The 12,216-nt window shown below is 46.2% G+C and overlaps 2 protein-coding genes across 2 annotated transcripts in view; both read left to right on the forward strand.

The window, feature by feature from the left end:
• Positions 1-12,216, forward strand: part of DLST (dihydrolipoamide S-succinyltransferase) — a 68,359-nt gene that overhangs the window by 40,684 nt on the left and 15,459 nt on the right. The window lies entirely within an intron of this gene.
• Positions 373-10,661, forward strand: LOC144894262 (uncharacterized). Its single transcript, XM_078786609.1, has 2 exons — positions 373-7,519; positions 7,614-10,661. Exon 1 carries the CDS (start codon positions 4,889-4,891, stop codon positions 5,843-5,845), a length of 957 nt encoding a protein of 318 aa, XP_078642735.1. The 5' UTR covers positions 373-4,888; the 3' UTR covers positions 5,846-7,519; positions 7,614-10,661.

Consider the following 12,216-nt stretch of genomic DNA (forward strand, 5'->3'; position numbering starts at 1 on the left):
AGCTAACATTAATCACAAAAAAACAACAACAAATGGACACACAAAATATACAATAAAGGGGGCGGGAGACAATATGGGGAGAGAGAGGGAAGCACACAAGCACAACAGCAGAGAACAGGGACATCGGGAGATCCGTGGGAGGGAGGGGGCCTGGGGGGGAGCCATGGGAATGGGAGGGGGGGGGGGAGTGGGAGACGTATAAAACACATAGACACTGCTAGGACTTCCAGGAAAGAGGTTGATATTTCAAAAAAGTAGATCTGGGGTGAATTAACGGGGGTAGAAAAGATCAAGGTTTTGCATGGGGGAAGATAAGAGATGGTGGTGAACAGCTGTTTTAAAGACCTGGAGGGATGAGTGGGATTGAAAAGAGTGAGGGAGTTTGTTCCAGAGGCGGGAGTAAAGAGGAATGAAAGAGTGAAGGTGAGCACAGAGTCTTGATTTTGGCAATTTCACCAGAAGAGGGTTGCTGGCAGATCTTGTGCGACCTGCAGGAATATTTGGGGGACAGAGCACAGATAGAGCTGGGGGAGCAAGGCTGGATAGGAGTTGGTAGAAGACAGAAAGACCACCTACCTGCCTGCGGTGAGTGAAAGGCCCTCACAATCAGCTTCATCACGGGAAATTCCAATGATTCTGAATGCTTTGGTTTCAACCGTGTGAAGGAGAGCTGGGTGCGAGGCAGGAGCACCAGCCCAGAGGGGAGAGCAGTATTCCATTTGTTACGGATTCGTCACTTCCGTTGTGGTGGTTTGCATCCACTGTAAATATTTCTGATTCCATGTACTATTATTGTGTTCAAAAGGTTTATTGTTCATGAACTGTTTTCCAAAGGTAAAAAAGTTAATGTTAAAAGAAACAGGAAACCGGATCGGGAACCGGACGACGAAGAGGAAGAAGTGGAGTAAAGAGGGCGGAGCGAGGGAGTCGGACAAGAAAGCCGAGCCGCCCCGAGTTCTGAAGCGAACGTTGGCGAGCAAGAGTCACTAGCGAACTTTCGGGTTCCCGGGAAAGGGGCCCCTGTGACAGAGTTGTCATCGCTGTGACCGATCAACCTGCGTGTCAGGTTTTTGGCGGTATATTCCGAGGAGAATTATCGGCGGGCCGTTACGTCTCAAGAGCGGGTCGTCGGCCATTTTGACTCGCGCAGGACTTGTGCTTCGCTCGCGGTTTCGTCTCTTTTCGACCATTTTGCGAAACATGCCCAGTGATTATACAGACGTCGATCTGGCATTCAGATCGAAAGCAAAGATCGATCAAAGCATTCAGACGTCGATCTGGGGCGTGTGTGTGACGTGGCTTTTTTAAGGTTAATTCGTCCATACCCGAGGGTGTGATCTCTCAGTCGCCTGTAGGGCGCCTTTGTACAGCTCCGGCTGTGTGACTGTACTTGCCCATCCGCACGGGATTCTGGTCTCGATTGGACATCATTCTGGCGATCGCTGGAGCGAATCAACTTCGTCTTGAAGCCGGGAATAAGAGACATTGGGGAATGTTCTTGTTTCACTCACTTTAGTTCGGTACCTTAACGACGGAACTGGCCGAAATAGTTACACGCCGGACAAAAGCACCGAATTTTTTTTGGACAGTCCCACATTTGTGAGGATTGATTTTTGCCTCAGCTCCAAAAAATTATATGCACCTGAGGGCTGTGGCGTCACAATGACGTCACACAGTGTTACAAATAGTCCGGTACCTTAGTAAATGGATTTTTACATGCTGGACAAAAACACCATTTTTTTTACACAATCCCTGCATGAGGTCACTTGTTAAGAAAAAGCTAAGCTCCAAACATTCCGTTAAACTGGAAACTAAAATGGCGTCGTTTATGACGTCATATTACCGAAAACGGCATTTTGTGGATAATCAACAGGAAAAAACAGGTACCAAATGTTCAGCAATTGTGTTTTTAATGAAATACATATACACTGATGACAACCGAAGTGTTATAAAAATTGAAGCTAAAATGACGTTAGAATGGCGTCATTTTGATGTCATAATGATGTCATTTAGCTAGAAAATGACATTTTGGTATATTCAGCAACCTTGTGTTTATTGAAGTACACGCATATTTGTAGTATGAGAGTTATAATGACGAGATAGGAAGCAAAACTGTTAAAAAAGAGCCAGAACAGTATTCCATGGGAAATAATTAGCTTATTTTTGACATTTGCAACAGCACAGGTCAGTACATGGTAGTCCGGCTTTGGAGCATTTGCATCTCAAACAGCCTATGTCCGACTTGCAGTTGCATTTTATGAGTTCTGCACAGGCGTCCACTGCTTGTGGAATAGTTATCCACACTGGTAACCACTTATTATCCTCCATTGTCCACCCACAACCCCCGGGAGACGGAATCGAGAGCAAAGAAAAGGAACATCAGCGCTTCCAAAGCCTCGACATACAGATGGAAATTGTTCTCTCTATCTCTATGAGCACGAATGAAGACGAGGATAGTGAGTTCTGTGCGAAGCACAGTATCCCAGAACTGAAAGGTTGGGCTTTTCTCTATCATTTGCCGTTTCCATTTATTAAAGTCATCTGTTAAATCGGAGGAATTAAGATGAGTCCCATGTGTGTCACGTAATTTTGACAGTACCAACGCAGTCACTTGGTGAGCATGTCTCGTTCTGGTGATGTGGGCTGCTTTGAGAAATGAATCGGCCTTGCCAGTCGTTGCTATGCCAGAATCAGTGAGTGCGTTAGTCCAGCCACTATCTGCTAAAAAGTCCGCAAGAGTGTTCCACAAAGCTTTTTCAATATGAAGCCCGCCAAACATGATAATGAGTTTGTCTTCTCCATGGGTTTCTGGAAAATTCCACTGGATATACTTAGCGTTTGCAAAAATGGGACAATCGCAGGCTAGAACCGGGATTTGGCCCGGGTTGAGGAATTCTGTGGCAGACTTTAAAACATCCATTCTGTGCTTAATCATAGAAGGAGTGTCGGCCTTCTCAGCAAATAGAGGTAGAAGCGCGGTCATAGCTGGTGGGTTTGTCGGAGGGGGCTGAGTGGATGCGTGATACGCCGCCCAAGATAAAGCATCGCCATTTTGTAGGGTATCCTTCTTGAGAAGTGTAATGGCACGCTGCACCCATTCATCTTCTTTGAACTTCGCTTCCCCCAGTGGCCCATTGTGTGGCGTTGTTTGTACTGCAGGGATTCGTGTGGATGTCATGTTCACATTTAATGCCTGTACTATTGCAAACGAGTCTGGAAGATATGGTTTGGTGTCTGGGTCTTTCTCGACGAGAATTGTTGGTGTAGGTATGCATCTAACTAGATATTGTTGGTCTAACTGATAAAGCATCACAGCTTTGGCGATTTTGTGGACAATTAAGCTGCTCTGGGGTACTTCTCTGACAGATAACACAAGCTGTCCAATCCATATCGACCTGTGGTGGGGTGTCCTTTTCTTTACCACATGAACATCATCAAAGAAAAAACAGTGAACATAAGTTGTTTAATTCTGTTGGTTATGACTGGGAGCTAAAATGCGTTGTACGAGTGCGAGTACAGCAATGAACATTATATTCTATCGGCTACAATAAAATGCTGTATTTTAGCTTAATAAAGGTCCTTATAGCATGACAAAATTCATTGAAATGCTTATTAACAAATTTACAAGCTTTTAGTACCTCGCAAAATAGTCCATGAAACACAAAAAGTGGGACCGCATAACAAGTAGGAGCGCCTGTTAACCCAGACCAGCATTTGAAACACTGTGTGACGTCATTGTGATGCCACAGCCCTCAGGTGCATATACTTTTTTGGAGCTTAGGCAAAAATCAGTCCTCACATATGTGGGACTGTCTGAAAAAAATTTGGTGCTTTTGTCCGGCGTGTAACAATCCATTTACGAAGGTACCGGACTACTTGGAGCACAGTGAGTTATATATGACAAAACTGATGGTACCATCATAGGACATATTGATTGTACTTTTGAATACTATTTTTGTTGTACTGTTATTCTTGTGTGATCTTAATACAATATTTGTTTGTGAGTAACAATTGGGGCGGCTTCTCCTTTGATCTTTAACACACAGAATAACACATTTTTCTGCCGTGACTCCTCTCGGGGCTCGGAGGTACACCGTGACCAGGGGGTCGGGGAGGAGCACGTAACAGAAATTGGGGGCCCGTCCGGGATTAAATTCCCTGATAACATTCGTCCGGGATAGAATTCCCTAGCATTCCCAAAATTCCCAAACTTGGAATTTTTCTAACATTCCCAAATTTTTCAAAAAATTGGAAAAATTTTGTGTGAAGGTTAACAGGTGTTAACTAATAGTCACCATGGTGTTTGACGCAGAACAGTTTGCGGCGTCCCCTAATGAGGCACAGTTCCAAGCGTTAAAAAAATCAGAACTCTTGATATTGGCCAGACATTTTAACTTGGAGGTCCGAGTTAATATGAAGAAAGCAGAGATGCAGACATTGGTGGCAGAATCTCTGGTGGGACAGGGAACATGGACAGAGGTAGCCTTGGATTGGTTACCCGAGGAAAAAGAAAATGTGGAGCTCCGGAAAATGGAGATGCAACTGCAGAGCCAGGAAAGGTGAAAAGCAGAGGAAAGGAGAGCTGCAAGAGAACTCGAGGAGAGAAAAGCAGAGGAAAGAGCAGAGGAAAGGAGAACTGCAAGGAAGCTCGAGGAAAGAAGAATAGAACAGGAACGAGAACGCGAGGAGAGGAGAGCAGAGGAAAGGAGAGCTGAAGAAGAAAGGAGAGCAAAGGAAAGAGCAGAGGAAAGGAAAGCCGAAAGGGAGTTGAAGGAACGTGACATGGAGTATCAGAAGGAAGTTAAACTCAAGGAGATGGAATTAATGGGAGAACGGGAAGAAGTAGCATCCATGCCGGCTGGTTCGACAACGAGTCAAAACACCTGGGATGTTGGTAGGCATGAGGCTGGTTCCATCCTTCAATGAAAAGGAGATAGCCAAGTTTTTTTTACACTTTGAGAAAGTGGCTCAAATGCTAAAATGGCCTGTGGGGTCCTGGACTATGTTAGTGCAAAGTGTTCTGGTGGGTAAAGCTCAAGATATATTTTCGGCTTTACCGATTGACAAATGTACAGATTATGAGGAAGTGAAGAAAGCCATTCTCAAAGCCTTTGAATTGGTCCCTGAAGCTTACCGGCAAAAATTCCGGAATGCCAGGAATAGGGAGAGTGAGACCCATGTGGAGTTTGCCAGAGTGAAGGAAACCATGTTTGATCGGTGGTGTGATTCGAAGGGGATTGGGAAAGACTTCAACCTGTTGCGACAATTGATCTTGGTGGAGGAATTCAAACAGTGTGTCCACACGGACATTAAAGTACATCTGGAGGAAAAGAAGGTACCAGAGTTGTATGAGGCAGCAACCGTGGCAGATGACTATGCCTTGACACACAGGATGGGGTTCCACAAACCTGACTTCCCGCCTAGAGTTCGCCAGGGGAGTTATGCTACATCCGGTGCGGAGAACGAAGATTCATGGGGGCGGCCCAGAGATGACTATGAGGACAGATCTGATACCGTGAGGCTTAGGGCTCAGATGTCTACAGTTCCAAGACAGACTTATCTTACGGGGGGCTCGAGGCAGACCACGAGTTTTTCCTCCGGGCCTACTTGCGCTTTTTGCAAGAAACCTGGACACTTGATGTCCCAATGTTATACCCTGGAAAGGAAAAATCAGGAGCGGAGTCAGACTAGTCCAACTCCGAATGCATTGGCAAATGCGAGAAATCGTCCTTGGAGGACAGTGCCTTGTGAAGGTTCCAATGCCAAAGTTACGGCATCACAGAACAACCTTGTTCAAGAGGGTTACAAACCTTTTATTTCAGAGGGGTTTGTGCCACTGGATTGAAACTTGACTAACCAAAGACCTGTTAGGGTATTGAGGGACACAGGAGCACATCAATCTTTGATGCTTGAGGGCATTTTGCCATTGTCAGAGAAGACGGCAACTGGTGTTAGTGTTCTTTTACAGGGGGTTGGTGGCTGTGTTAAAGCCCCACTTCATGTCATCCATTTGAAGTCTGATTTGGTGTCAGGACCGGTCACCGTAGGGTTACAAGCCACTCTACCTGTAGAGGGAATATCTTTTGTTATCAGGAATGATTTGTCCGTTGGTCAAGTTTCTGGTAACCCGATGTTTGTTGAAAAGCCTAGCATGAAAAATAACACTGCACAGTTAGAGCATAAGATTCCGGGTGTCTTTCCATCCTGTGCCGCGACTCGTGCTATGTGTAGGAAGCGCTCTGAAGAGAAGAGGAAGGTACTGACGTCACGCTTTGCACAGGCAGGTCTTGTCAGGTACCCAAAAACTAAGTGTCAGCACACACAAGTCAGGGATGGAGGCAACGTTGGCAAGCTCTTTGTGGGTGGACTGAACTTGAAAACCAGGGAAGTTGTTCTGGACTCTGTCTTCGGCCAATATGGACCACTCTTGGAAGTGCGGCTGATAAAAGACAGGGAGACGCAAAAGTCAAGAGGGTTTGGCTTTGTCACGTTTGAAAACACCAAGGATGCCAAAGATGCAGAAAAGGATTTGAATGGCATGGATTTGGATGGTCAGACCTTAATAGTAGAGAAGGCAGGCCATGGGCGTCGAGGGGGCTACAGAGGAGGAAAACGTGGAGGTAGTTTCAGGGGTGGCTATAGCTCCCGAAGGGATGATTATCAGGGTAGTGGCCGAGAAGGAGACCGCTATTCATGTGACTACAGCGACAAGCGCTCCAACCGTGATTATTATGAAGTTAGGAAGAGTTTGAATCACTGAATGCTGCGGAGCAGCCGAGCCAAGATTCCTACACGGATTAACCGTGAACTCCGCGTTCCTAAAGGCGTCCATGTCGTGAATACTTCCAGGCCTCACCACCCAACCACCATGAAACCTGGCTCTCAGCTCGGCCTCCTTAAAAAAGTGCTATAGATTTGCTGGACTTTGGATTTTTGATCACAACCCCTTAACCTCCATTCAAAAAATGAAAAATAAAAATCAGAGGTGGATGAGATGTAGTTTGGCTTTGCAGGAGTTCAACTTGGAAATGGAGCATGTAAAGGGCAGGGACAATGTCGTTGCTGGTGCTTTGTCCAGAGTGAACTAACTTTGGAAATCTCTGCAGGTTGTTGGAAGTTTTGTTGCTTTAATTTTTGGGAACTATTGATTATCGTTGCTCACGGGAATTGATGATTTGGGTGTGAGTTTACTTTTGTTTGTTGGGAGAGTTTTGCCGACAAAGAAAGTTTTCACTATGTTCAAACTTTCTTTCTTGAGGGGGGGAAGTGTTACGGATTCGTCACTTCCGTTGTGGTGGTTTGCATCCACTGTAAATATTTCTGATTCCATGTACTATTATTGTGTTCAAAAGGTTTATTGTTCATGAACTGTTTTCCAAAGATAAAAAAGTTAATGTTAAAAGAAACAGGAAACCGGATCGGGAACCGGACGACGAAGAGGAAGAAGTGGAGTAAAGAGGGCGGAGCGAGGGAGTCGGACAAGAAAGCCGAGCCGCCCCGAGTTCTGAAGCGAATGTTGGTGAGCAAGAGTCACTAGCGAACTTTCGGGTTCCCGGGAAAGGGGTCCCTGTGACAGATTTGTCATCGCTGTGACCGATCAACCTGCGTGTCAGGTTTCTGGTGGTGGATTCCGAGGAGAATTATCGCCGGGCCATTACGTCTCAAGAGCGGGTCGTCGGCCATTTTGACTCGCGCAGGACTTGTGCTTCGCTCGCGGTTTCGTCTCTTTTCGACCATTTTCACCGCATTCAGACGTCGATCTGGGGCGTGTGTGTGACGTGGATTTTTTAAGGTTAATTCGTCCATACCCGAGGGTGTGATCTCTCAGTCGCCTGTAGGGCGCCTTTGGGTTTCCCAGTCGCCTTGAGGGCGCCTTTGTACAGCTCCGGCTGTGTGACTGTACTTGCCATCCGCACGGGATTCTGGTCTCGATTGGACATCGTTCTGGCGATCGCTGGAGCGAATCAACTTCGTCTTGAAGCCGGGAATAAGAGACATTGGGGAATGTTCTTGTTTCACTCACTTGGAGCACAGTGAGTTATATATTACAAAACTGATGGTACCATCATAGGACATATTGATTGTACTTTTGAATACTATTGTTGTTGTACTGTTATTCTTGTGTGATCTTAATACAATATTTGTTTGTGAGTAACAATTGGGGTGGCTTCTCCTTTGATCTTTGACACACAGAATAACACATTTTTCTGCCGTGACTCCTCTCGGGGCTCAGAGGTTCACCGTGACCAGGGGGTCGGGGAGGAGCACGTAACACATTGAGCTGCGGATTAAAGTCTTCTATGTGGTGAGGAGGTCAGGTATGCCAAAGAAGGACTTCACAGAACGGATGATGCCACCAACTGGCTTTGGAGGCCCGCTTGGAAATGTGGTTTTCCCAGGAAAGATCATGGCAGATAGTGAGACCCAAAAGCTTGAGTGACAGAATTTCTTGGAGAGGATTGTTCAGAAAGTAGATGGGAGGGTTGTCCAGTTGGTCTTTTCGGAGAGACATAGTAAGAGTGTGAGATTTGTCAGGATTGAAAGACATGTTCCACTTGCTTGACCAGTCTGTGATTTTCTCCAGGTCTGCAGAGAGTGAGGAGGCTGCAGACTGCCGATCTGAGGGATGAGGAATGGAGTGGCAGAGAGTGGAGTCATCAGAAAAGAGATCGAGAAGATTTTCCAGAGACTCAGAGATAATTGATGAAGACCAGAAAAAGCACAGGGTCCAGAACACTGCCTTGGGGAACTCCAGCCTGAACAAGAAGGGGAGATGAGAGAAATCCCTTCAGGGCCACATGTTTACTACGGCCAGAGAGGAAGTCCACAAGCCATGCGTGGAGATTTCCATGGATACCACAGGAGGAGAGTTTGGTGAGCAAAGCGGGGTGCCAAACCGTATCAAAGGCACGTGATATGTTATGGGAGATAGCTCTGATTTCCTGTTTGGCATTGAGGACCTCCATCCATTGTTGAGACAGCAGGAGCAGCATGTCTAGAGTGGAGTGACCTGGACTGAAACCAAATTGATGATCAGAGATCAAGCCATTGGAGAAGAGGAAGGATTTGATATCGGAAGCAATGATGGATTCCATGACTTTGCTGATAATTTGGAGCAGGCTGATTGGTCAGTAGTTGCAAGGATCTGTTTATGCACCTTTTTGTGTAAAGCGGTAATGTTGGCTGATTTCCAAGCAGATGGCAGATGGATGACCTTGAGCAAAAGAGAGGGTGAAGAGAATAGTGAGAGGGTGTGAAAGAGTGGCAGAGCAGGATTTTAGGACCCGTGGGCTGATGCCGTTTGGTCCAGTTGCAGAATCAGAGTCGAGGTTTGACAGAAACTTCTCCACCTTGTCAGAAGAGAAGGACACAGAGTCTAGGAGCAGCTGGGTTCGACTGGGTAAAGTGGGTACAGAGAGAGATGGGTTTGGGACACAAGATTTTGAGGCAAACACAGAGTTGAAGCATTCAGCTTTGTCATGTGCGGTGTCAACTGTGTAGCCATTTGAGGTAAGGGAGGGGATGGAGGGGGAACAAACACCAGAAACGGATTTGACCAGACGCCACCAGGATTTGGAGGAAGGAGACAGGTTTGAGAGCAGAGAGATAGTGCTTCCTGGCTCTCCTGAGTGTAGACACACACTTGTTCTGAGCTTGGTGGAAGGAACTGAGATTGCCTTCAGTTGGATTAGCCTTCCAAGAGGCAAAGGAAAGTTATTTCAGGGCAACTACCTCACCACAAGATTCAGTGTACCACTGTACCATGGACGGGAGGAAGGGTATGACAGCTGAAGACGAGATGGGATAAATCTGTGCATGAGAGAGAGCAGTTTGCTTTGGAAGAATTCCCAGGATGAGTTGATGTCAGAGGCAGTAGAGATGGGAGACCAGTCCAGATGATTTATGGCTGCTGGAAGACCATGCCAGTCGGCCTGAGTGAAATGCCAGACTCGTCGACGCTGAGGAGGCTCTCTGAGAATGGCCAGAGAGATATCCACTTTAACAATCACATGATCAGATGAACCGATTGGAGCAGAAGTAGAGCAGCAGACATTTGCAGCGAAGTTTGTCAAAACCAAGTCCAGAAGAGAAGATGCTCCATTGACTGAGATCCGGGTAGGGAAATTGACAGATTGTGTCAGTCCCAATGAGTCACAGAAGTCCTTTGCTGAGATGCCATGGCTGGTGAGAGAGGTACCCACACCCAGCCAGCTGGCATGATGACAGTTGAAGTCGCCACATATGAGTAAGAGAGAGTTGGGATGAGTGGATAGAAGTTGGTCCATGTTGTCAGACAGCGAAATGTAAGTGGAGTCATCACTGTTTGGTGGACGGTACAAAACACATATGAACAAAAGGTGGGAGCGGAGAGGAAGCCGTAGCCAGAGGTACTCCTGGGGGTCGGATGGAGAGAGGGCAGTGCAAGGAGAGTGAGGAAGAGAGTCTTTGATAAAGATAGCAACCCCACCACCAGGGCGAGGCTCAGGTCTATCATACCGGAGGAGGGAGTAACCAGGAAGAGATATTGAGGAATCAGAGACATCTTGAAGGAGGAAAGTTTATCTTAAGCAGATTACGTCTGGTTTGTCAGAAGCAACCTGTATGGAGAGATCAAACAGGTTTGGGGCGAAGGCCTCAGATGTTTGAGGTCTATACCGTTAAGGAAGAGGGAGGGTGGGGGGGGTATCGGGTGCAGGACAGGGGAGGGGAGGAGTAGGGTATGATGAAGGGTGAGAGGGGGAGGTAGGGAGAGCTGTTGATAGTATGTCGGAGATTGCAGAAGAGTTGGGAGAAAGGGAAGGATGAGGAGGACAATAGATTTGATGGTGATGGGATGAGGCCCAGTGAGGGGTTGTTTGAGGGGGGCAGAGCAATGTAAAAGGTTGGAGGAGGTGGAGGTATGAGATAGAAGGGAGATGAAGTGGGGAGGAGGCAGCTTTGAGGAGGAGGGGGGAGCATTGGAGAAAGATGGTAGGGGGGAGATTTGAAGGGGTGTGGTTGGGGGGGAAAGGGGTTTTGAAGGGGAGGGGGGAGAATTGAAAGGGAGGGGTGAGGGGGGAGTTTAGAAAGTGGATGATTAATGAAAAATGAACATTTATTACAAACTGGGTTTGTTGTGATTTTCAAGTCAGAGATCCATTTGAAAACGATAGAGGAGGGGTGGAATGAAGGTGAGTTGAGAGAATGTCGAACGGAAGGATTGTAAGAGAATGAATTTTTTTTTTGAAGTGGAATGAATTGAAGAGGAAATTGAAAAAAGCCTTTTAAATCGGAAGCAAAACAGCATGTTGTAATAAACCACTGAATAAAACACTGCAGGGGAGAGTTTAAACATATTTAAATAATATTTAAACAAAACCATGAAAAAATCTGGGAAAAGTCCCTAAGTGAGGACGTGGATTTGAGAAAGAAGGAGAAAGCGTTGAATGAGTATGGAGGACACTGGAGTTGGAAAGGCTGGAGAGGTGGAAGAAAAAGGAGGCAAAGGGGCAGGGCATAAGGCGAGACAAGGGGGAGAGAGAACAAGCACGTGTCTTCGAGTAGAGAAAGAATTAATAAAGGATTTTTTTTGTTTGTTTGTTTTTGTATTTAAAATGTTAGACAAAGGGTAAGATGTTCATGGGAGGTAGGTGGAGAAAAGAAAATCAAAGAAACAAGTAAATACAGCGAAGGAAAGAACTTAAATTCACAAAACACCGACGGGGGGAGAGAAGCCTAGAGAGACCAGGCCACGCACATGGTGTGAACAAAAAACGACTAATTACACACAAGTTTGCAATAATTACAAAACCAAAACTAACTGGAAACACACAATAACACATACGCAATAAAATAACCAGTGGACATTTGACAAAGACACGAATGGGAAAATACTCAAACTTCGTTGCCGTGAGAGATTGAAGCAAGCCTCTTCGCTCGAGGGACCAGAAGCCAATGTGAGGGACCGGTCGATGTGATGCTGTGATGCCTCAATGTGGCCTGATCTTTGACTTCCTTCATTCATGCCGTCAATGTGTTGCATGGAACCTTCTCTCCCTATGGAGGCTGGAGTGTACCTCAAGGCAGTGTCTTGGGCCCAATCTTGTTCTGCATCTTCATAAATGACCTCTGATGCTCTGCAAAACTCTTTTCTTTTTTTGCAGATTCCATATTGTGCCATAGAGTACCCAATCACACTGACAGCAGCTACATCATTTTCTGCTGACCTGGAATTTA

This window comes from Myxine glutinosa, chromosome 11 (assembly GCF_964187855.1).
Source record: "Myxine glutinosa chromosome 11, kmMyxGlut1.1, whole genome shotgun sequence".
Classification (NCBI taxonomy): Eukaryota; Metazoa; Chordata; class Myxini; order Myxiniformes; family Myxinidae; genus Myxine; species Myxine glutinosa.